Below are 22,111 nucleotides of genomic sequence, written 5' to 3'. Positions count from 1 at the left end.
TAACACTCTTCTATTTTAACATGCAGTCCATTTATATGGCTAGATATTCTGAAGAAATGAAGGGTTTCCAAGGGAAGTGTCCCACCTGCAGCCAAGCAATGAACTTACAGGCTCAGTGCCATTAGCATTATGCTACACTGCTTCTCAGAGAGCATTCAAATGAGAAGGAAGAGTAAAATTGATTATTTAACTGTTGGTTATTTTGGTTCTTTTGATGTCAAAGCGTTTTCATTCCAAAAGTTTGATTAAGTAGAAAGCCACAGGAGTATCCAAGCAATGGAGGTCATCTTAAAAGTGCAGAACACAGGAAATACTCAGTTTGTCACCATGAATTTATTGTGGAAAAAGCAACATTTTGGGGAAGCCTCGTCTGGCGTATCTGCTATTTTAATACAAAAAAAGGAAATGCTACAAATTTCGATAATTTATTCAAATACAACAGTTTTCAAAAAATAAAACTTTCAATTTAGCAAACTCTCCGAATGTCGCGTGAGCGCAAACCCGCGACAACCCGCTGTTTGAAATCCCTGAGCGGAGACACATCGTGAGGGGTTCGTTTCCTTCTCGAACGGAACCTGCGCAGGACCCAGTGAGCTCTGCGCGGGGCTGAAGGTAGTCCACCGCGGCAGCCAAGGTCGATGCCGCGCACCGCCTGAAAACGAGCGCAGCGTCCGCAGCCGTGCGCATCCACGGTTACCGCTGAGCTTATGGGAAAATATAAAGTACAGGCGAGGCTGTGCACAGACCACAGGTATTAGACGTAATAAAAGAATACAACATGAACGCGTCACACAGTAATCATGACTTACAGTACTACCTTCTGAAGGCTGTGATTAGACTTGTTGGTCAGTAACAGGAAATTTCATCCTTCTCCCATTTGTGTGTTCACCGTTTTATCACCAGGGCAATTAAATGATTGCATGTAAGCTTTAGCAAGTCAATATTTTAGCTAATTGTGACAACAGATCTGGAACATTCCGGAACTGTGCCTCGGTACTTCATATTTTTATCCACATTAACTTAAAGAGGCCCATCTCCAAAATACAAAGTATATTTTATATATTATTAATCATTTTCATCTAAAACTGAATGTGTTTGTATATCAAGCCCATATCTTCTCCCTGATGGTGAAGCAGAATGAGACAGACAGGGTCAGAAGCATACTGAAGCTGGTCACCATTTATATGCAAAGCCAACCTCAACCAGTATTTTACTGCATTCCTGCATAATCGCTACTCATTCGACAAAAGGGGATATTTCAATAACCAGTTTGCACTGAAGCTGTGTTATAAATTCTCTTTTGAAAACATTTTAAGATGCGTCACAGTGCCAGCTGTTTTGTTAGCCACATTAACACACAGAAATAAGTTAAGAGTAAAATGAAATCAAATAATTTCAAAAGAATTAAAAATACAAATAATATACAACATTACTCTTATCTTAAGAAATAGCTTTCTTACTTCCAAAGAAATATTCCTGATACTGTACTATTGGGCTGTGCCCAATCCATGCTTAATGTGGCTAAATACTGGAAATGACTCACACTCTACAACAGTAACATACGCAAATTAAAACACCCAAGTACCAAATCTTGGGAGAGGGTTGGGTCTATGAGGGTCATTATCTAACAGGTTCTTGGATCACACAGTGGGCCAGGGAAGGGCTTGTGTGTACACTCCCTTTTCAAACTTGGGCTTTTCTTTCCCATAATGCAATTGTTTAAAATATATATTAAGGTTTCTTTACGCACAACAATATAAATGAATTAAAGTATCAAACAAACCAATACACATTTAAAGAGTCCATCACAAATGAAAAATATGCCTGTGGTTGTGCAGTATCGAAAGAAAGGCAGATGTTGTAGGCGTGTATATTTGGTTTCTGTTAAACACCCGGCGCTTGTGTCTGGAACATTCTGCACAATTAACAGGAGATAAGTCCTCAATACTCATCAAAACCAGCTAAGCAGCATTCTCATGCCCATTGGACAGGTAGTACCTTAGGTGCACTTTCAGAGTACAGCTGTTGCTAGGACACAGAGGCAGAGGTGTATGGTGTTCAGTTCTCTTCTGGGGGGTGAAGTACTGCGTTTTAACAGGCTACCAGGCCAACTGTGACAATGGAGTTCAGCATCTTTCTGTGAAGCGATAAGGCAGAGTGGACCTCAGACATCTAACCTTTCTGCTCAAAAATAAATAACCACTCTATGAAATGTCAGCAGTAATTTCTTCACCGCGCTACATACATATTTGGTAAAACTTCAAAGACATACACATCATTCATAACAGAGCGTGTGGATGCACTCTAGGGCAGGTGAAAGAGTTCCTAGCAGGTAATGTACCTTAGAAACAGATATCTGTCAGAGGAAGTCTGATAGTGTGTACAGTATTAGGGGATGGTGACATCAGTCCATTGCAGCAGGATAAAGAAACTTAGTTGATTATGTTCTTTTCTAAATCCACTGTTTTATCCACATACAAATCCAGCAGCCTGTTCTCTTCAGGTGGAATCTAATCAGCCAAAAGTGAGATCATATCCACTTTAGAGCTCACAGACATATCCACTATAGAGCTCAAGTTGCACCAACACTGAATCATATTTATGTTCTGACAGCTCTCCTGGGTATAATACACCTGATGTGTGTTGTTTTTAATGCTGTAGATCAGTGTGTATATACATGAAAGGCTAAGAATGGCATCATGAAATTTGTCAATATTTTCATTTGAAACCCTAACGAGAATGGCACATGCTCATATCTATGCTGTAACCCCAACAGCACTGCATGAGTGACACACCAACCCAACAGAACCACGAGTGACACCAATCCAACAGAACCATATGAGTGAGACACCAACCCAACAGAACCGTATGAGTGAGACACCAACCCAACAGAACTGCATAAGTGTGACTCCAACCTAACAGAACCATATGAGTGAGACACCAACCCAACAGAACCGTATGATTGAGACACCAACCCAACAGAACTGTATGAGTGAAGCACTAACCCAACAACATTGCATGAGCGAGACACAAATCTAAACACAGCTGTCCTCAGGCTTCTAATTTCAGCCTGCTGTTCTCACACTGACCCACAACACACTTCAGCCCAAATATCCTCTGAACATAGAAGACAAACTCAAATGGACTTTACTGCCAGACCTAGGACAGGTAGTCCAGGTTCAGAACTGAGGGAGTAAAGTAGAAGGTCCTGTTGCTACACTTGATTCTGATTCTAAAAAGGAATGCCTAAATAGCATCTTTGACCTCTGCACTGGAAAGACAGACCTCAGCGTGGAGGAGCTAAGAGCCATGAAGAATCACAGACAGAGACAGAGACAAACCCAGGGATCCAAGTTGTTTGGAGTCATGGGCACCATAGTGTTCAGACTCGAGGCCCTGTGGTGTTCAGACTTGGGGCTCCGTAGTGTTCAGACTCAGGGTCTGTGGTGTTCAGACTTGGGGCTCCATAGTGTTCAGACTCAGGGTCTGTGGTGTTCAGACTTGGGGCACTGTGGTATTCAGGCTTGGGGCCCCATGGTGTTCAGGCCCAGTGGGGTTCAGACTCAGGGTCCCATAGTGTTCAGACTTGGGGCCATGTGGTGTTCAGACCTAGGGTCCCATGGTTTTGAGGCCCTGCTTCTCCATGATGTTCCAGAGTTTGCGCAGGTTGGATTGCGTGATGACATCATCGGGTTTGAGTTGCAGCGCACGCAGGTAATTGGCCTCAGCCCTCGGTAGCTTCCCATTCAGGTGCAAGATGGCCCCCAGGTTCATTAGAGCAGCAGGGTACTGAAACACACACACACACAGTTACATACAAATACAGTTCTACACACAGAACTGCACACACTCAGTTACACACACAGAATTACACACAAACACAGTTATACACACAAGCAGTTATATATACACTTACACACAAATACAGTCATACACAGAGTGATACCCTGAGTTACACACAGTAATACACAAACATAGTTATATTCTCTTCCACTCAAACACACACACACTTACAAGCAAACACAGTTATACACAAACACAGTGATATACACACACAACCACACACACAGCTACAAACAAACACACAGCTATACACAAACAGTTACAAATAGTTATACACACACAACTACACAGTTATTCACAAATACAGTTATACACACAGGCACACACACGCAAGCATGCAGCTGTGCACACAGGTGGACATAGTTCACTATGGCTGTACTACTGCTATTAATTTCCCCAATCCCCAATAGCCAAGATTATTTTACCAACATTCACACATCAGTATGCTAATAAATAATGTGAATTATAAAGTCATGAGCGCTGAAAGGATGAATCCATCTCCTGCCTAGATTTCTCCATCAATAATTCATAGAAGAAAATATTTTCAGTGGAACAAACAAACCATATGCAGATAAGAGGGAAAGTGTGGTGATTATTTACTTAACCATGGGGGGGGGGGGGGTAGGGAATGGGACCCCTATCTGAATAAAACATTGTTTTAACATTTGCCTTTGCAAATTGACATATTCATATAACTATGTCATTCTGTGTATGTGTGTATATACAGCATATGTAATATTACATTACATTATTTATTTACAATATACCTAAAATATTATGATGAAGGCGCTATGCTGGTGGGGTGTCATGTTAGCACGGTAGTGCTATTTTAGTGTGGTGTTACATTAACATGTTATAACAATTTAATGTGGTGTTATGTTAGCATGGAGACGATAAGGTTAGTGTGGTATTGTTAGTACGAAGGCGCTAGGTTAGTGTGCTGTTATTAGCATGGAGGCGCTAGGTTCGTGTGGTTTTGTTAGCATGGTGGCAATAGTGCGTCTCTGAGCTCTGCTTTGTATGTGAGACCATGCCGGTCTCTGGACTCTTTGAAGAGGGACTCAGGGTTTGATTACTTTTCCTGTCTCTGCTGTGAAGAGGAATCGTAGGGTCCTTTGGGAATAATCGACATTACAGAGGGTTGCCTTCATTCAGATGCTCAATACACACCTATTGAATAAAAATACAGGCTGCTCCATTGAACAAACAAATAGATTTAAAATGCTCTGAAACATAGATGAAAGGCTGTCAGGCTGGCAAAATCGTTACCGACCGATCTTAGTAATTACTGATTCGCTATCGGTCAGAGGGCCTAATTGGATGATGATACTGCATCTGTTTATGTTTGACATTTGAGCAATGAGCCGCATCCCTGCTAATGCGCTCCTGCAGGACCGCAGGTCACCCCCAGCAACCCATGGGCTACATGCAATCCCTGCAGGGGGAAACGTGTCAACGCTCGTGCATTAGCACAGAAAGCTCGGTTAGCGTGTAAAGGTCACGGTCCTCTCCGCTTCAATGGGACGCGGATGGCTAACAGCTTCAGTGTGAAATGGCAGTAATGAAGGCAGAGAAACCCGCTTTCAGGCTGGTAAATTTACATATTCTTTACATATCATTGCGTAATGCTTATATTAGCATGGCTAATTTTAAAACTTTAAGTCAGAAATTGAGGAAAAACTGAAGTGTGTAAACACAGTATAGGACTTAGCTATGCTAAGAGGAGTGTTGGTGTGAGTGTACACACAGGCCTTCTTACCTCTGCACTCTATGCACAATGTTATAACTCCTACCATATTCCCTATGTCCCCTTGTTCCTATTGTCCTAGCTGTGGCAGATGGCCATAAGTGTACACATTCAATATAGGGGTGGCACTCCAACCCCCAGCACCCAACCCCCCCAGCACTCAGAAACTCAACCGCCCCAGCACGCAACCCCTATCACTCAACCCCCAGCACTCAGCACCCAACACTCAATCACCCCTGCACTCAACCCCTAGCACTCTCTCTCTCTCTCTCTCTCACACACACACACATTCACCTACAATACTATAAAACTGTGACTCAAATTAGTAAAACTAAGTATCATATTATCCCAACTTTCACCTTCCAATAGGTGGTCAAACCTCTGAATGATGTTCTGGGACCAATTTAACTGATATGCATAAAAAACAGTCCTTTTATAAACAATGATTAAATAAGTGAGTGTTGGTGTAACAAGGTAACATCAAGGGTGAATTTTGTCCAACATGTGTAAAAACATAAATTAATTATGAGCATGAATTAATTATTTATGTTTGAATTAACAGTACTTCCACCTTATTATTATTATATTTATTTATTTACTCATTTATTTTATAGCTCCTATAGCCCAATCAGGGGATAAATCTGATACTGATTAAAATGAGGGGACCAAAAAAAAGTTTTTTGTTTTTCACTACTTTTTGTAGACTGAAGTACCTCCATAGTTACAGCCCTACAGCATCACAGCTGCAAAACACATTTAATAAACCACATAAAAAAACACAACCTCACAATCTGTCACAGCGGGGGGGCGGAGCTAATAAGGCCATGCTAATGAGCTTCTGATAATGATGAAAATGCATTTAATTGAAACACGCAGACATACAGATGAGGGCCTGATTTGAGACATGAATGTGCAGTTATAAAGTGAGAATCCTTGCCTGAGAGTAAGTGTTGCTTTTAAACTGTACTTATACAAAAGGACTGCACAGACTGCTGATGTGGCCAGTATGATCATTATTTACTGGCTAAAAGCTCAAAGAAAAACAGTTACGATGTCCACAGAAATAAATGTCTCCGTTTTGGATCACTGAGCTCTTCCACAATTAGTCCAAGAAGCTTTGCATTTTCACAGTCTTGGTTAACTGGGTACATAAATCCACCTTAGAAAAGGGAAGTTTTATTATTCACAGATGACTGACTTTAACCTTTTAAACACAGACCGGGGCTTGGTCCTTCCACTGCCTTCCCTTGAAATATCAAGGATGAGGCCTCAAAGCAAAGCAGAAATGAGACATTGCACAGCCAAATCTGCCATCATAAATGGATATAACGCTTTCAATTACAGCATGGCCCATTGGAAAAGCATTAGATGTTGAAGGCAATGGGAGATTTGCCAGGCTTGTATTGCTTGTTAAATTAATAATGGCAACCTCTCCCTCTCCACCAAGAACAGCCACATAGGGCAGGTTGCCAGACCCACTCAATTTTAAAACCAAGGACAGGCGTCATTGCTGCAGCTCTCTTTATAAATGGCCTTCCACAAAATCGTTCACACCTTTCCTTTCAAGTCTTTGACTGATGTTTTTGCAAACACGTTGATTCCTTTCATAGCCAACAATATCGTTTTCTACACCCAAGCAATAATTGCTGTCGCTGATGAAACTCTGGGGCAGTGCCATAAACACAACTGTGCAGACTGTAATTGCGCAGACAGAGCTGCACAGACAGAGCTGCGCAGACAGTAACTGTGCAGGCGGTTTGCGCAGACAGATTCACACAGACAGAGCTGCAGAGACAGTAACTGTGTAGACAGTTTGCGCAGACTGAGTCACACAGACAGAGCTACGCAGACAGTAACTGCGCAGACGGTTTGCGCTATACTCACATCAGGCCGCAGGCTTGCCGCTACTCCATAATACTTCTCGGCTGCATCGTTGAGGCCAGCTTGTCTGTAGAGAGAAAGCACCAAAAAGCTATTGTTCAGCAAGAGCCGCATTCAAAAGAGTAGCATTGAGAACAGAGGCATTTAGCAGAGCGGTTAGTTTAAGTTCTGCGTCGTTTTCCACTCTGTTGTGGGGACAGCTAGTGAAAGCACATTTCTCCACTGAATCACAGTTCTGCCCCAGGCTGAGCAAGGCCTGGCAATCTTAACACTTCCTAGGTCACGACCCTTGGCTCCTGCTGTCAACATAAATGCCCTTTTTTTTACTGCTGCCGCCGTTGTTAGGGAAACACCCCTTCGGCAGCGTGTGACTTTCCCACTCCCGTCTAAACAAGCCGGCAGCTGGGGGAAGCGAGAAGATGAAGACAAGGGAAGGGAGGAAACAGGAACACACAGACAGGAAGTGTGTTTCAGTATGTTTACAGTAATTAGGCTCTGTGATTTACAGCCCCTCTTGAACAGCCGTAACTCCACCTCACAGACAGCACATACTTACAGACGTGTGTTATGTGAACGGGCTTACAGAAGTAAGTAATGCGAACATGCTTACAGATGTGCGTAATATGTAACCACACTTACAGGCTGTGTAATTTGAGCAGACTTAAAGAAGTGTGTAATATATGCACATGTTTAAAGACATGCATAATGTAAAAATGCTTACAGATGTGTGCAATATGTGCACACAGACGTGTAATACAACCACGCTTACCGACTTGTTTAATATATGCGCACACTTACAGACGTGTTTAATGTAGACGTGTTATTTGAATACACTCAGAGATGTGTGTAATGTGAACATTTGTTTTCTTAAACACAGGCACAAAACAGCAAATCTACGCTGCAGACAGAGTTACTGACACAACGGGATATGCTTATTGAAATGAATGCAAATTTCCTGGATTGTTGATTAAAAAGGAGCAAACTCTACTTTCGTTCAGATCAATTTGCATTTCATCCATAACAGTAACTACTGTATGAGCTCCCATTATGAAACCGTTAAAACCCCACAGAAACAACAAGCAGGAGAAGCCATAAAAGGTAGAAAAATACTGCCTGTCATAAGTATGGTAATTACAGTATTTCAGTGAGAAAAGGAACACCATTTTAAAACTGCATTTTAATTATGAGCTGACAAAAACAATCATTATGACGATAAAACTAGCTTCCATACCACTGCGGAAATTTAAGTATCTTATAATAAATGACCTAGACTCAACCCACATCTGTTTCATATAGCTATCGCATACTGCATGCAGAATTTGCCAAACCCATCCTTTTCCTGATTTTGTCATTCCAGTTTGGTCCTCAAAAAGTAAAGTAATTATTTTCATTGTTACGTTTATGGAACAATTTAATAACTGGCTGTCTTCTGCAAATGTCCAAAAACTCACCTCTCAGATGACACCTCAGTGTTTCGATTCAATATAAAAATAGCTTTATCCTGTAGGTCTTCATAACATGTAATGGATGCATGAAAGATACCACATTCTATAACATCCAACGTCTTACTGTAAAAACTCATATACGTGAGCATAGGACTCTTGCGCTTCAATCTTATGTCAAAACGTATATGACTTACAACTCATTTGTACAGTACATTGCACAATGCACTTTAACCTACACTGTACTATACTGGTCAGTTTTACTGTACTGTACTTCAATTTGTTTACCCTACTAATTACTTATTGCTTTATAATTTCCTTGCATATGCATTTTCTTTGTATTTATGCTTACACTGTGCGAGTGAGTGGGGAGCAAACATTCCATTGTAGTTGTGGTATATGCCAGTAAAAACCTGAATCAATATGGAGTTTAACTTTTTTTTTAAATGTAGGCTATGTAAAACCAGCAGTATTAATACAAGCAAGGTGATTCTCACTGCAAACTGGAGACCCAGAAAAACAGAAAAGTGAGATTTGCAGAGGGTGACTGCTCCTGTATGACAGATGAGGACACTTTGTTTGCTGTAACCCTGGGTGTAAATTTAGACATCTTCTTTTGCTGCTTGTTCCCTGTTGCAGTGGAGTCACAGATTCAGGTCAGCAGAATTTACAATTGAGTAAAAGTTGAATAAGTAGGTTTCAGAGTTTGAGTTCCGGCCCTACATGTACAAATTACAACTAAATCAGCCTGAAAACACCTTGGTTTGAAATGAAGAGTGAAGATGAAACATTACAGCCTCATTGAAATGGAGAGTCCTGGTTTCAATGGAAACCAAAGAGAGAAGAATCTTTTAACGCCCATTTCCTGATGTCACCCCAAATCAAAATGAGCTCAAATTAAACAGTCAAGAACCCTTTCACAGAGACCTGTTACCTGCAATGCATATGCTCTAACATACAGGTATGCATGTTCTGTAACATACAGATAGGGTATGTGCTCTAAAATACAGGTATGTATACGCTGTAACATATGAAACTGCATGCTATAACTTCTACACATAACTTCCATAACTTCCACACTTGTCTTACACAAGTTCCACATGTATCTTAGGCAAGTTCCACACTTATCTTACGCAAGTTCTACACTTAACTTACACAAGTTCCACACTTATCTTATGCATGTTCCACACTTATCTTAGGCAAGTTCCACACTTATCTTACGCAACTTCCACACTTCACTTACGCAACTTCCACACTTATCTTATGCAACTTCCACACTTAACTTACGCAAGTTACACACTTATCTTACGAAAGTTCCACACTTAACTTACGCAAGTTCCACACGTATCTTATGCATGTTCCACACTTATCTTAGGCAAGTTCCACACTTATCTTACACAACTTCCACACTTAACTTACGCAAGTCCCACACTTATCTTACGCAAGTTCCACACTTAACTTACACAAGTTCCACACTTGCCTTGACTTCGTGACTAATGCAAACTGCATTCTGCTCAGAGTGGTTCTATATTCAAGTGTTCTTGGCTGAAAGTTTTTTTTTCCCCAGATGTGTCAAGCAGTGAAAAAGGAATTAACAAAGGACCCAGGGATATTTTCCTTCTGAAACGTGCCGAAGGAAAGGGCGCCCGTTCAGCTGTGCTGGGCACCGCGGAGCTGCTGGCCGCGATGCTAATCCCGCTCTCCTGACGGCATCGCGGGAACGGCACTCAGGCTAAAACCCGCGCTGCTGTTCTTGGCTCGCGCTTACAACCAGGTCACACAAACCTTTCCCAAACGTTTATTAGACAGACGTTATGTCAACATCTCGCCTTAATGGCATTTGCATAATGTACACAAAAAAAGGGTTTTGAAATAAAGGCTTATGGGGCGTATGCACGGCATTCGCGGGAGCGAGAAAGAAATCACGGTGAAGGGCAGTGGCGTGCCAGCTCGACGCTCGGTCTCGCAGGAGGGTCGTGTTTCAGAGAGAGGCCGTCGGGCTCGCTCTCCATGGAAACAGGACACTGGAACGCCGAGCGCGGCCAGCTGCCCGATGGCGAGGGCCGCCATCTGAGGAACTTCTACTTTTACACTGAATCAGACTCTTTCTCCGTCCGCACCGCTCAGAGAATATGGAAACACTGAATGATAAAGAGCAAAGCCGCCACATTTCCCATAATCACTGTCATTACCATTTAGCTGAAAAACTTGGTGGTTTGTGCTTTGAAGGAGGAAAGGACAGAGGAGTAATCCCGCACAAAAACATGCGATTCTGCGGCAGTTCCAGCTGCATTATAAGGGAAGGGAGAGAGGTCCTGAGGGAACCACCTGTGCATGCATCACGCTGTTAACAATCTCCTACATACGTGCAGTGCGAGTTTGGTAGAGCTGTCACACAGCGCAGGTTTCAGAGTCACAGCTGCGTTTGGACCCGCTGGCTCCGGGCAGCGCTAATGGGTCAGGGCATTCCCAGAATTCCCCTGAGCCATCAATCAAGCGCCTTTCATATCCTGCCGCGGCGCGGATGGGGGGTGGGAATAGTGCGCTGATTGTTTACAGAAGGCGAGGGGCAGGAGAGCGAGAGGAAGGGAACCTGTCGAAAGGAGCGTCCTGTGGGAGTGCTAAGATCTGAGAGACCCGGGCTTCATTACTCCTGTGGGCCCAGAACCTCAGAGTCCCCTTCCAAAACAAACACACCCAGAGAGCCAGCCAAGAATCTGAGACTCCACCCGCCCAGGACCACAGATTCCCAAGTCCCGATCCCAACAGAGCTGAGCTGCGCCCCCAATGCAGGCCAGTAAGACAGGGTCCGCCCCCAATAAAGGCCAGTAAATCAGGCTCCGCCCCCAATAAAGGATAGTAAATCAGGTTCCGCCCCCAATAAAGGCCTTAAGTCAGGCTCCGCCCCAATACAGGCCTGTAAGTCAGGCTCTGCCCCAATACATGTCTGTTAGCCAGATTTCTCCCCCAACAAATCACTGTCTGAAAGCAGATGCAAGCACACACACACACACACACACACAACCTCACCTGAGCATGTGTGCGGCATTGAAAACCACGTCAAACTCTCCGCTCTCCAGCCGGGCCGCTTTCTCCGCCATCTCAGCCGCTTCCTGTAGGCGGGACTCTTCCAACAGGAACTGACCTGGAGAGGGGACAGAGGAACAGATTTAACACTGAGAGAAACTGATTTAACAGAGAGAGAAAAACATTTAGCTCTGAGAGAGAAACACATTCAACACTGAGTGAGGAGGTTTAATACGGAGGGAGAGCTGATTTCACATTCACTGATAGCAGAAACATGTTTAATGCTCAGTGACGCGTTGGAGAGACAAATCCGGAGTCATGAGCTCATGCTGGGGACGTTGAGTCACAGTTCCTGAAGAAGGAAGCCCTTACGCAGGAGGGAAGATGCAGCGGGTGCGACCGCGCACAGGAAGGACCCAGCAGGAAGACGTGCCGCGTGTGAACGTGCGCTTCAAACGAGTCGTTTGATGTGCGACGGTGGACATGCCCCCCCCCCTCCCCCTTCGCTCCCCAGCACGCGTGAACAGGAACAATTCCTGGAAGACGGTTCATTTCCAAGGTGAACCTCTACCCCCGCGATGCGCGCTCAGACACGTACCTTCACACGTGACACGGCACAGGGTCAGACCCGGTCAAGAAGACCAAAAGAAGCGTTAGTTTACGCGAACGCACGAGCAGGAGCGTGGCGAACACGCACCCGGAGACGTGAACAACGAGGAGAACTGTCAACAAGCCTTCAGGGCGGATTACCCATAATACCTCACTACGGGAAACCCTCAACAGCCTGTCAATCTGTCATGACCAATGCCTCCAGGATTACATCAGTGGCCAGGTGCATTCACTGCAAGGTACAGGCTTGCTAAACTTCTAAACCAGCCAATCGCAGAGCTTCACTTCTCAAGCGTGCAACATGTCTCAGAGTGCAATGTTGTTATAATCATGTCAGATCTCACAAATAACTGGAAATGAAACACTGTGATGAATACAGGCACTGAAAACAGATGAAATAATATTTCCATTTTCCACTTACCGTAATGCATATAGCAGCTCCCCTTGGTGGGATCCAGGCTAATGGCCTTCAGAAAGTACTGCTCTGCTTCAGTCTTCTGTCCCTACGGGAGGAAATGGAGTTTGGTTGTTTTAATATTTAAGATTTCCTCAACATTGTTCAATAACAACTTATAACCATATTCAAAAAATTTGAATTGGTTGACAATCTACCCTGACATAAAATGGAATGGTATATGAGACTCTGCCTTCTTGGAGTGCTGATACTGCACCTGTGACTCTGACTAATGAAGAGGTGACATTGCTCACTGTGGGCTTGCTGTCAGAGCTAGCACAGCCAGTCAGAGAGACAGCCAGTGTGGTTCCTCATTCAAACCGCTATTCACACACGGGTACACGGACTACCGTGACCGCAGGGTCACGTTAGAGGCGCGTCTGGCTGTTCTGTGCTGCACGAGCGCCAGGAGACTGTCGTGATCACACAGGGGGAGTGACTGGGTTCACCTACACGCCAGCCTCTGGCCCCAGAACAGTGGCTATGGCAACCGAGGCATCCATCATCCCCGGCGGCCATGGCGACAGGGGCATCCATCATCCCCCGTCTCTTCAGGATCGGTGCGGCTGCACATGCTAAAGACAGCACTGAAATCCGCTGTGACAGGCGGTGACCAGGGATGACGGTAGCAAACAGCGCCACACGCTGGCCTGGGGGACTCCTGTCTCAGAGCCCTTACAGAGACAAGGCTGGACTAGGGAGAGCCAGCAGCAGGACATATGAGTCACTGTATCTTCAATTAAATGAATCAAGGAAAAAGGCAACTAAGGTTAAATAAATCTCTCGTCTGGGAGATCGATGTGGAAGCAGAAGCAGCAGGAAAGCCTGCTCCCCGCTACCGAAATCGAAAAAGCAAGAGAGAGTAAGAGAGCAAGAGAAAGAGAAATGAGAAAAGTTCAAACCCAGAGTGTTTTTTTTACCCAGTTTCTTTTGTTAAATAATTTAATTGCTAGATCCACACAGCAAATTTCCCATTGTAAATATGTGAGGAAGCCTATTGACGTGCTGTGCTATTTAACTCATTCAGCGTAAATGTTTAATGTAGCCCAAGGCATGAGGGTAATTGCAAAAGCTGGAATCAGTGCTACATTATTTTTATACGCTTTCGCTTGGCTTGACATATGGCCGCAACAGTGCTGTAAAAAAGATTGAAAAGTCAAACCTGTGCTGCACTTTTAAACAAAAGCAACTAGCCTGCAACAAAAGCGTGTCGCAACCAGACTGCAACAAAAACACATCACAATCAGCCTGCAACAACAGAACATCACAAACAGCCAGCAACAAGAGCACATTACAACCTGCCTGCAACAAGAGCACTTCACAATCAGCCTGCAACAACAGCACATCACAAACAGCCAGCAACAACAGCACATTACAACCAGCCTGCAACAAGAGCACATTACATCTAGCCAGCAAGTTCTCACAGTTCTCTACCCACAGCCCAGATGAGACTTCTGCTACACCCAAAGGATTATGGGTACATGATTTAGCCTTCTCTTTATGTTGCCATCTAGAATTATGGGTAGATGGGCTGGGATTTCAGCGCAGATAAGTACCCTCTCCTCTAAGGAGCTTCTCTCTCTACGGCGAAACGCGAGATCCCCTCTGCCGGAGATCGGATTTTATTCTGCCGCACGAACCAGAACTTAAACCGGGTTTCTGCCGTTCCCCATCTTCAGCTCAGCGACTTAGCCGAGGAAAGACAAAGGCTCCGGAGTGGGAGTGACTGCAGCAGGTCTTTGTTGTCGAGGGGCCGCAGCTGCCGGAGACGAAAGTCTCCACTCTGCCTCCAACGCACAGGATCCCGGCAATTACCGGGACTCCTCCAGCTCCGATACACGGATCAATTCACCCCGGTGCTCACGTACGAAGCCAGTCTGAATCCAACGCTTGATATCGGCATTTTCACTCCAGGTGAAGCAAATTGCATTTAACATGCTGCTGGTCTAAGCTTCGTGGAGAAAATACTCAGGAGACAGAAAAATCGACGCAGTGATCGGGCTTGTATTATTACCAGCATTCATCGAAAAGTCTAGGTTTTATGGTGAAGTAGCTAATAAGCAATATAATTGAAGAGATGGTTTAACACATCAAAAGACCCAGCCTAAATCCCTGATTTCCATAAATATATATGGATTTTTATGTTGTTTCGTTAATATAAGGTTACACAATATATGGTCCCTATTGTACCGCATAAAGTATCTTTCGCCAAGACAGCTGTGTCTGTGGGAAGATTAATCAATTCGCTAACCCCAAAGTCCTATACTCAGTGCTGCCCACGCCAATATCCGCCATATGAATTATTCCCTGTTGGGACACTTCAGGAGCACAGAAAACCACATTAAACACTGCAAGAGGAGGAACGAGTTCTGCACGGGAGAGACAGAGCAGGGAGAAGAGTAAGAAAAGGAGGGGGAGGTGCACAGAAAGAGGATTAAGGAGGAGGGAATGGATTTTATCATGGGGTTTTATCAACTGTGCTACGGCTAACCCTGTATCCTCAAACCAGGCTGCTGCAGAAAGCTCAACATTCTCGGTCTCCCTTTGCACCTGCTGTGGACATCAGTCCTCACTGAGCTCACACTCTTACAGTATTCCTGTGTGGCTCTCGATAATAGTGCCTGCTAATTGCCTAAACGTGCATGCAAATGTAGTGGTTGGGAGGAAGAAAAACAGTGAGGAGAGAAAGGACAGGACGAGAGAGGGAGAGAGAGGAAGGAGAACGAGAGAGAAAGGGACAACAGGAGGGAGAATGGAGAGGGAGGAGGAGACAGAGGAGGTGGAGGAGCAATGCTCACCATCATAGCCAGGAGCTTTCCATAGGTGAGGTGGGCGGGGATGTGATCGGGTTTGGCTCTGAGAGACTCCCTGTACCAGTGCCCTGCCTCCTGAAGTCTGTTCAGCCTCATGTATGCCTCACCTGTGGGATCAAATGTCATCAAACAGTGTAACACACACACCATGATCTATCAGAGCGAGCTACCCCCAACCCATCACCAAAACATCCCCACCACAATTAAACCCTAACCTTGACACACAATTAAACCCTAACCCTGTTACACAGCACACATTACCGCCTGAAACCAAAATGGTCATTGCCTTTGATGTCAGCTTTGTGACTCATGATTGGTTGAACTGGTGGTCAGTGTTCCAACTGAACTCCACCCCTTCTGTCAAGCTTGACTAAACTCGGTGAATTAATTAAAGGGTTCAGCTTAACAGGAAACAGAGCAGGAGTTTAGTGAAGTACAGGGTCCAGTTTAACAGGAAACAGAGCAGAAGTTTAACAAATTACAGGGTTCAGTTTAACAGGAAACAGCAGGAGTTTAGTGAATTACAGGGTTCAGTTTAACAGGAAACAGAGCAGAAATTTAGTGAATTACAGCGTTCAGTTTAATAGGAAACAGAGCAGTTCATCTGAGAAATCATCAGAGAAGCAAATCCCCAAAGGATCAACAGAGCACAAGCTGTGGGGAGTGGGTGGGTGGGGGGGGGGGGGGGGGGGGGGGGCTGAGGGAGGCAAATAGAGACGCCAGCACAGAGAGATCAGCATGAAGCCAAGATTTTAACCGTCTCTCAGAGAACGCCACCCCACTGGCTCTGGATTTATGAGGACACGTAGAAATAGAGCAGCTTTTTTAAAACCACCTGCATGAGGAAACTTACTTTCAGACTCACGGATCATTTGTAATGTTGCTAATGCTAAGACAAGTTCTACTGGCTGCCATGTCTCTTCAGATGATTAACGATGCTCTGAAAATTAGATCAGTGTGTTTTGCAGGATAAGCTACACCTGCACGTTTTTGCACAAGTGTTTTTGTCCAGTATTGTGTCTATGCAAAAAATCTAAGCAGAGGGTCACAAAGGTCATTCTATTAAAACCAAACAGAATTTAGTTCTAGCGCAACATGAAAACACCTGACTTATCTAATCAACCATTCATATTACATCAACACAGATTACATATTACATCAACACTTTGATTGGTTGAACAAAATGCAGCATCAACACCAACTTTAATGGGTAAGACTGGACACCCCTGCTTGCTTGTGTAGGTGTGTGTGTGTGTGCGTGTGTGTGTTTGTGTTTCCATTGTGATAGCAAATAAAACTAATGAAAATTAATCATCCGGTTCAGATGCAAGTTCCTATTTCTTAATAAAATGCTGACTTAGTGAAACTTGTGGATGTTCCCACAGGCTCAAGTGCATTCATACAATGCTAAGCGGACATAATTTAGTTTATTTTAAGTCTGGCTCCTGGGTGTAGCAAACCCTGGATAAACTACATTACCCATCAACCAGATATTCTCTCCCAATCAGTGCAGTTTGGCCAGTCCCACAGGTAGCCCACTCACCCATCATGTTGTAGAGGCTCTGAGGGGCGAACTGTCTGGGCATTTTCTGCATTGCTTCCTTATACACTGACAGAGCTTCCTGTGGACGAGAGAGAGGGCTTGGGGCCTTAATAAGGAGGGTGGGTTTCAGAGCTGACTGAATGAATGAATAAGGTCACCACTACAGTGCTAGCTTGTCCTGCACATTACACAACATTTGTATTTATAATTAGATATCACAGTATGAACCATGAGCCAGCTGCTTAGTGCCACTAACAACATATTTAGGCATCTAATCCTATCTAAGGACTATACCTAGCCTTATTCTCTTACCTGTATCTTGTCCTCTATTGATGGCTGGTATTTCATTTGCCATTTTAACCTTTATCTCTGGCCTGCATCTTGGCCCAGCTCTGTGGGCAGCATCTTAGACCAGCTCTGTGCCCTGTACCTTAGATCGGCCCAGTGCCCTGTATCTTGGCCCAGCTCAGTGACCTGTATCTTGGCCCAGCTCTACCCACCTCCTGGTGACCCTGCTCGTGCAGCAGCTTTCCCAGGTTGTAGAGGCAGCTGGTCACAGAGCTCCTGTGGGCGTGGGGGTCCTTCAGGTTCTCGTCAGGGATGTTGGCGCAGGTGAGGAAGGTCTGCTTGGCCTCATCCAGACGGCCCTGGTTCATCAGGACGATGCCCGTGTTCAAGTACGCAGCTGCAGGGAGGGATGAATCAGTTCTGGGGCTTGGGGAACAGGCGACATAAACCAACACACAACGCCTGGCATTTTAAACACCCCCTCTCATCTCTCTGTGGAGTTCAGTATTGTTCCTCCATAATCTAATTTCCATTAGTTCTGATGGGAATCTCCCTGGGAAAATGGTGACATGACGGAGTCCTATTATTATTAAAACTCCATTCTTAAACGTCTCATCTTATTGAACATTACTAATACATGCATTATACATATTACAGCTTCTTCTCTGGAGATTCTTCTCCAAAGAAATTGATATGCATTGAGCAGTATGAAACAGAATTACACACCTTCTCAGAATTAACAGAAATGCAGGCTTTTAAAATGCTGATAAACAAGGCTATTCGTACTACTGTCCATGTCAAGAGCAGATATTGTTACCAAATGATAATGAAAAGCAATTGCATTTCTTACATATGACAGTCAGTATAATTATTCATAATAAGTGTAATTAAGTGAGGGTTTAATGTGGTGAAATGACTGGGCTTTGATAATGACTCAGAAGTGCACTTTCAGACAGTTGATTCGGGGACACAGAGCAGAGGGGGCTGTATGGGTGGCAATGTAATATAATGGGTTTGGAGTTGGATTCCCCGGTAGGACACTGCCATTGTACCCTTGAGCAAGGTACTTAACCTGCATTGCTTCAGTATATATCCAGCTGTATGATTGGATACAATGTAAATGCTATGTAAAAAGTTGTGTATGTCGCCCTGGATAAGAGCGTCTGCTAAATGCCTGTAATGTAATGTAATGTAATGTAATGTAATGATACGGCCTTAGAGCCAAGCAGCGATACTTACAGGCTAACGTCGGCCTGCTACCGATCGCCAGCTTGTAGTAGTGCAGGGCCTCAGTGAGTTGGCTGCTTTCTTGTAGTAGCAGGCCTCTGGAGCAGAGAAGCGCATTAAAAACCAGAAAACACACAGGAAAATGGGAGACACACACACGGACAGACACACGGACGTTACGCAGGGAAGGCAGAGAGAGCTGTGCCGAGGGCGAGCGGTGTTTCGGAGAGAGAGCCGAGCTCACCGTCACCTGCTTCCAATATTCCACGAGGTCTCATAAAATAAAGATGTATGCTTAGGAGCAGCGAGGTTGACAAGTGAGCCACAAGTGTCAGAGTCAAACTTTAACCTTTTAGACAACAGTGAAATCCCCGCAGATTACTGGCAATTTTAAAAGCAACATCTGTCTTTGCCAGAAGGTAGAGCATAACATATCTGAATCGTGCAGTTATCCACTGGAGAGATGTGGCGTGCATTTAAAATGTTTTCCTTGCAACAAGGTCTCAATCCACCTTCCTGCATCTACTGTACATCAGTTGAAATTAGTTCTTTTTTGCACAGAAAAAGATTTAGGGAGGGGAACTGTTGCCATAGGAACTGGTAGTCAGCTGAGGAGCTACGGATGATTGGCGCCCTGGGTTAATGTGTCAGGTACGCTACTGCCTTCTTCCTAGGGTAACAGACGCAGGTAACCCCAGCAGGGGGTGTGTACAGGAGGGGTACTCCCTCAACGTGGAGACAGAGCACAGAGATACAACCCCCTAATTCCAATTAGAGAGATAGCGCAGGGCTGACACACACAGGCCCGTTAGTGAGGGCTAGCGGGGGGTGACGCACACATACTCACAGGTTGTACAGCATGTCGGCCATGTTACTGCGGTAGTACAGCGCGTTCCTGTAGGCTCGCTCCGCTTCGGCCATCTTGCCCTGGTTCTTCAGGACATTGCCAAGGTTACCCCACGCTGGCAGGTGCAGAGGAGCCCGTCAGTACACTGACACATTTTACACGCGTACACCCCCTTTACCCAGCCCCTGCAGTGCCCCCCCCCCCTCCCCCCAGTTCCAAAGAAGCACTCTCACGCAGCACATAAACACTACAACCCTGAGTCTCCGCTCGTATATCAACACAAACAAAGACTCTTTAACAAACACAATTCTGCTTCTGTCAGAATACTGTATACAGAATACGACATTTATACAGAATACAGAATACGACATTTAAAAGGTATTTTTCAGTGCTCCTAAATGGAAAGTTAAGTGGCCAATTACAGTGTGACTATGCCAGACTGTAAAAATATCACATTTGAAATTGAAATGCATTCCTCGGGTCTGACACTAATTTAAAAATAAAAACGGCACACCAGCCGTGTTGGGGTGGGTGAATACGTCAGCCATGTTCACCAGGAATCTGAATACACCCAGGTATGGTTCACTCAGGTAGCCAGGTACAGAGGCATTAGGCCCTGTGATACACAACTCCACTAGGAGCTGGTGCTGCTCCTTCTCTTGACGGCTCAAAAGCAAAGAGTCTAAAATACAGGCCCTGAGGCTGCTTTAATTAAAACCTATTGACCGCCATCTTCTGCCAAAGGCTCTTTCCATTGAAGCGCTTATTTATTACAGAGAGAATATCACAGTCAGGCTAGCCTGGAATATTTGATTCCCCATCAGTGCAGCGCGCAGGCGGGGGTGCTGTGTAATTATTTGGTTTCTCCCACATACGTCCTCCTCATAATGAAGGTAATGGTTTGGGTGTGAAGGCGCAGACTGTGTCTGGTTTGCAGAAAGCCGGCCATCTTAAGATGCGCGTGCGAATGCATACTAATGGCACTTTAGCGTGGCGGTTTCATAGGATGATTGACTGTTCTCTCTGTGTGCTCGGCTATCCAGGAGGTGATCCAAAGTCCCCCTTCACACAAACTCACGGTGACCAGCCAGCACTTATCCTCTAGAGTGTCAGGGTTAACAGGCCACATTGATGTTCATCGGCCAATCAGAGAGTGAGGATCGTTAACAGCTCATTGTACGACTTTGGCCTCTGACTCAGCAGATCAGGCAGGCACTTCCTGGTCTTATCACAGCTTCAATCGCCAATGCCGTTTTTTCTGAAGCTACTGAGCCAGAAAGGTCAAAGGTGGGGAAATGTGGTTACCAGTCACAGCCCAGCATTTCAGACAAAAGATCACTGAACCCTTATCAAGACCTACCCAGCATGCTCTCTGTTTGACTCGCACTCAAACAGGCCTTAGAAAAAACTGCTTGTCAGAGAGCCATGTTCACACTCAAACCTGTGATCACACCTGCTAATTATAGCTGCGATAGAGCCAGCGATTGCATGGTGAGCTGATTAGTACGTGTGACTCCACAAGCTCTCCTGCGGGGGGGGGGGGGGGGGGGGGGGGGGGGGGGGGGGGGGGGGGGTGGGGGGGGGAACCACAGTTAGTCACAAAGTGATACTGAAAGTGCTTCTGTATGAATTAGCTCCAGAAAGTGTGTGATATGGTGTCATTTGTATAGTAGCAGGGTATCAGCTTAGTACGTGCGCGCTAAAATATCGTGGTTGTATCCAAAAGAAAAGAGACAGCATATTAGGACCTGAACCTGGTCCTCTACTCTAAAGGTATGCCTATATAGCAAGGCTGCCCAATCAGCTGCTCAAGGTGTACTTTGTTAGAGTTGGAATGAAAACCTACAGGAAGGTAGATCTCCAGGAACAGGATTAGGTAGCCCTGGCCTATAGGAAGTAAAGACAGCGTGTGATATATCATTCTTATTTCCACTGAGAATACAACAAAGTCTGCCCTCCGGCTAGGCCCTCACAGATAAAGGAATCGCTTTTCTATTAAAAGAAAAACGCAAATGTCACGGCCATTACAGACGTTCCCTGCAGGGCTGCCATTTAAAGGGGAAAAGGCAGCTCCCGGAGACACAGAGTCATCGCTCACACCGTCCCCGACTTACTCCGCTGTCAGCTCTGCGCTCCTGTAGAATTTCACTAAAGTGTACTGTCAGGTAATAAAGTCAGCTTTTCATCAGCGTTGCGCTCAGCCATAAAATCTCGCAGACTTGCGGTGGAACTCAACTGCCGGCAAATTCTTCTCAGGTGAGAGTCGGTGTCTGCGTTCACTGAGAGACAGAGAATCGAGGAGTACTGAGCGAAAGGCCTCATCCCCGCTGAGGAAAGGCTTTTGAATAATAATAAAATCTAAGGGGTGTCTCGTGGCGTAGCCTGTAGAG

The 22,111-nt window shown here is 44.9% G+C and overlaps 1 protein-coding gene across 1 annotated transcript in view; it reads right to left on the bottom strand.

The window, feature by feature from the left end:
- Nucleotides 1–313: 313 nt before the first annotated feature.
- Nucleotides 314–22,111, bottom strand: part of tmtc2b (transmembrane O-mannosyltransferase targeting cadherins 2b) — a 65,850-nt gene continuing 44,052 nt past the window's right edge. Inside the window, exons 4-12 of the mRNA XM_035427298.1 lie at nt 19,722–19,836; nt 18,887–18,972; nt 17,860–18,044; nt 17,360–17,438; nt 15,802–15,923; nt 12,971–13,052; nt 11,944–12,058; nt 7,475–7,538; nt 314–3,789 (exon numbers count right to left, since the gene is read on the bottom strand). Of these exons, the coding sequence (XP_035283189.1) occupies nt 3,610–3,789; nt 7,475–7,538; nt 11,944–12,058; nt 12,971–13,052; nt 15,802–15,923; nt 17,360–17,438; nt 17,860–18,044; nt 18,887–18,972; nt 19,722–19,836 (1,028 nt within the window). The 3' untranslated portion in view covers nt 314–3,609. The remainder of the gene's footprint in view (nt 3,790–7,474; nt 7,539–11,943; nt 12,059–12,970; nt 13,053–15,801; nt 15,924–17,359; nt 17,439–17,859; nt 18,045–18,886; nt 18,973–19,721; nt 19,837–22,111) is intronic.

This window comes from Anguilla anguilla, chromosome 7 (genome assembly GCF_013347855.1).
Source record: "Anguilla anguilla isolate fAngAng1 chromosome 7, fAngAng1.pri, whole genome shotgun sequence".
Lineage (NCBI taxonomy): Eukaryota > Metazoa > Chordata > Actinopteri > Anguilliformes > Anguillidae > Anguilla > Anguilla anguilla.
The sequence above is the reverse complement of the archived record's forward strand: the minus strand, read 5'-3'. Positions and strand labels throughout refer to the sequence as shown.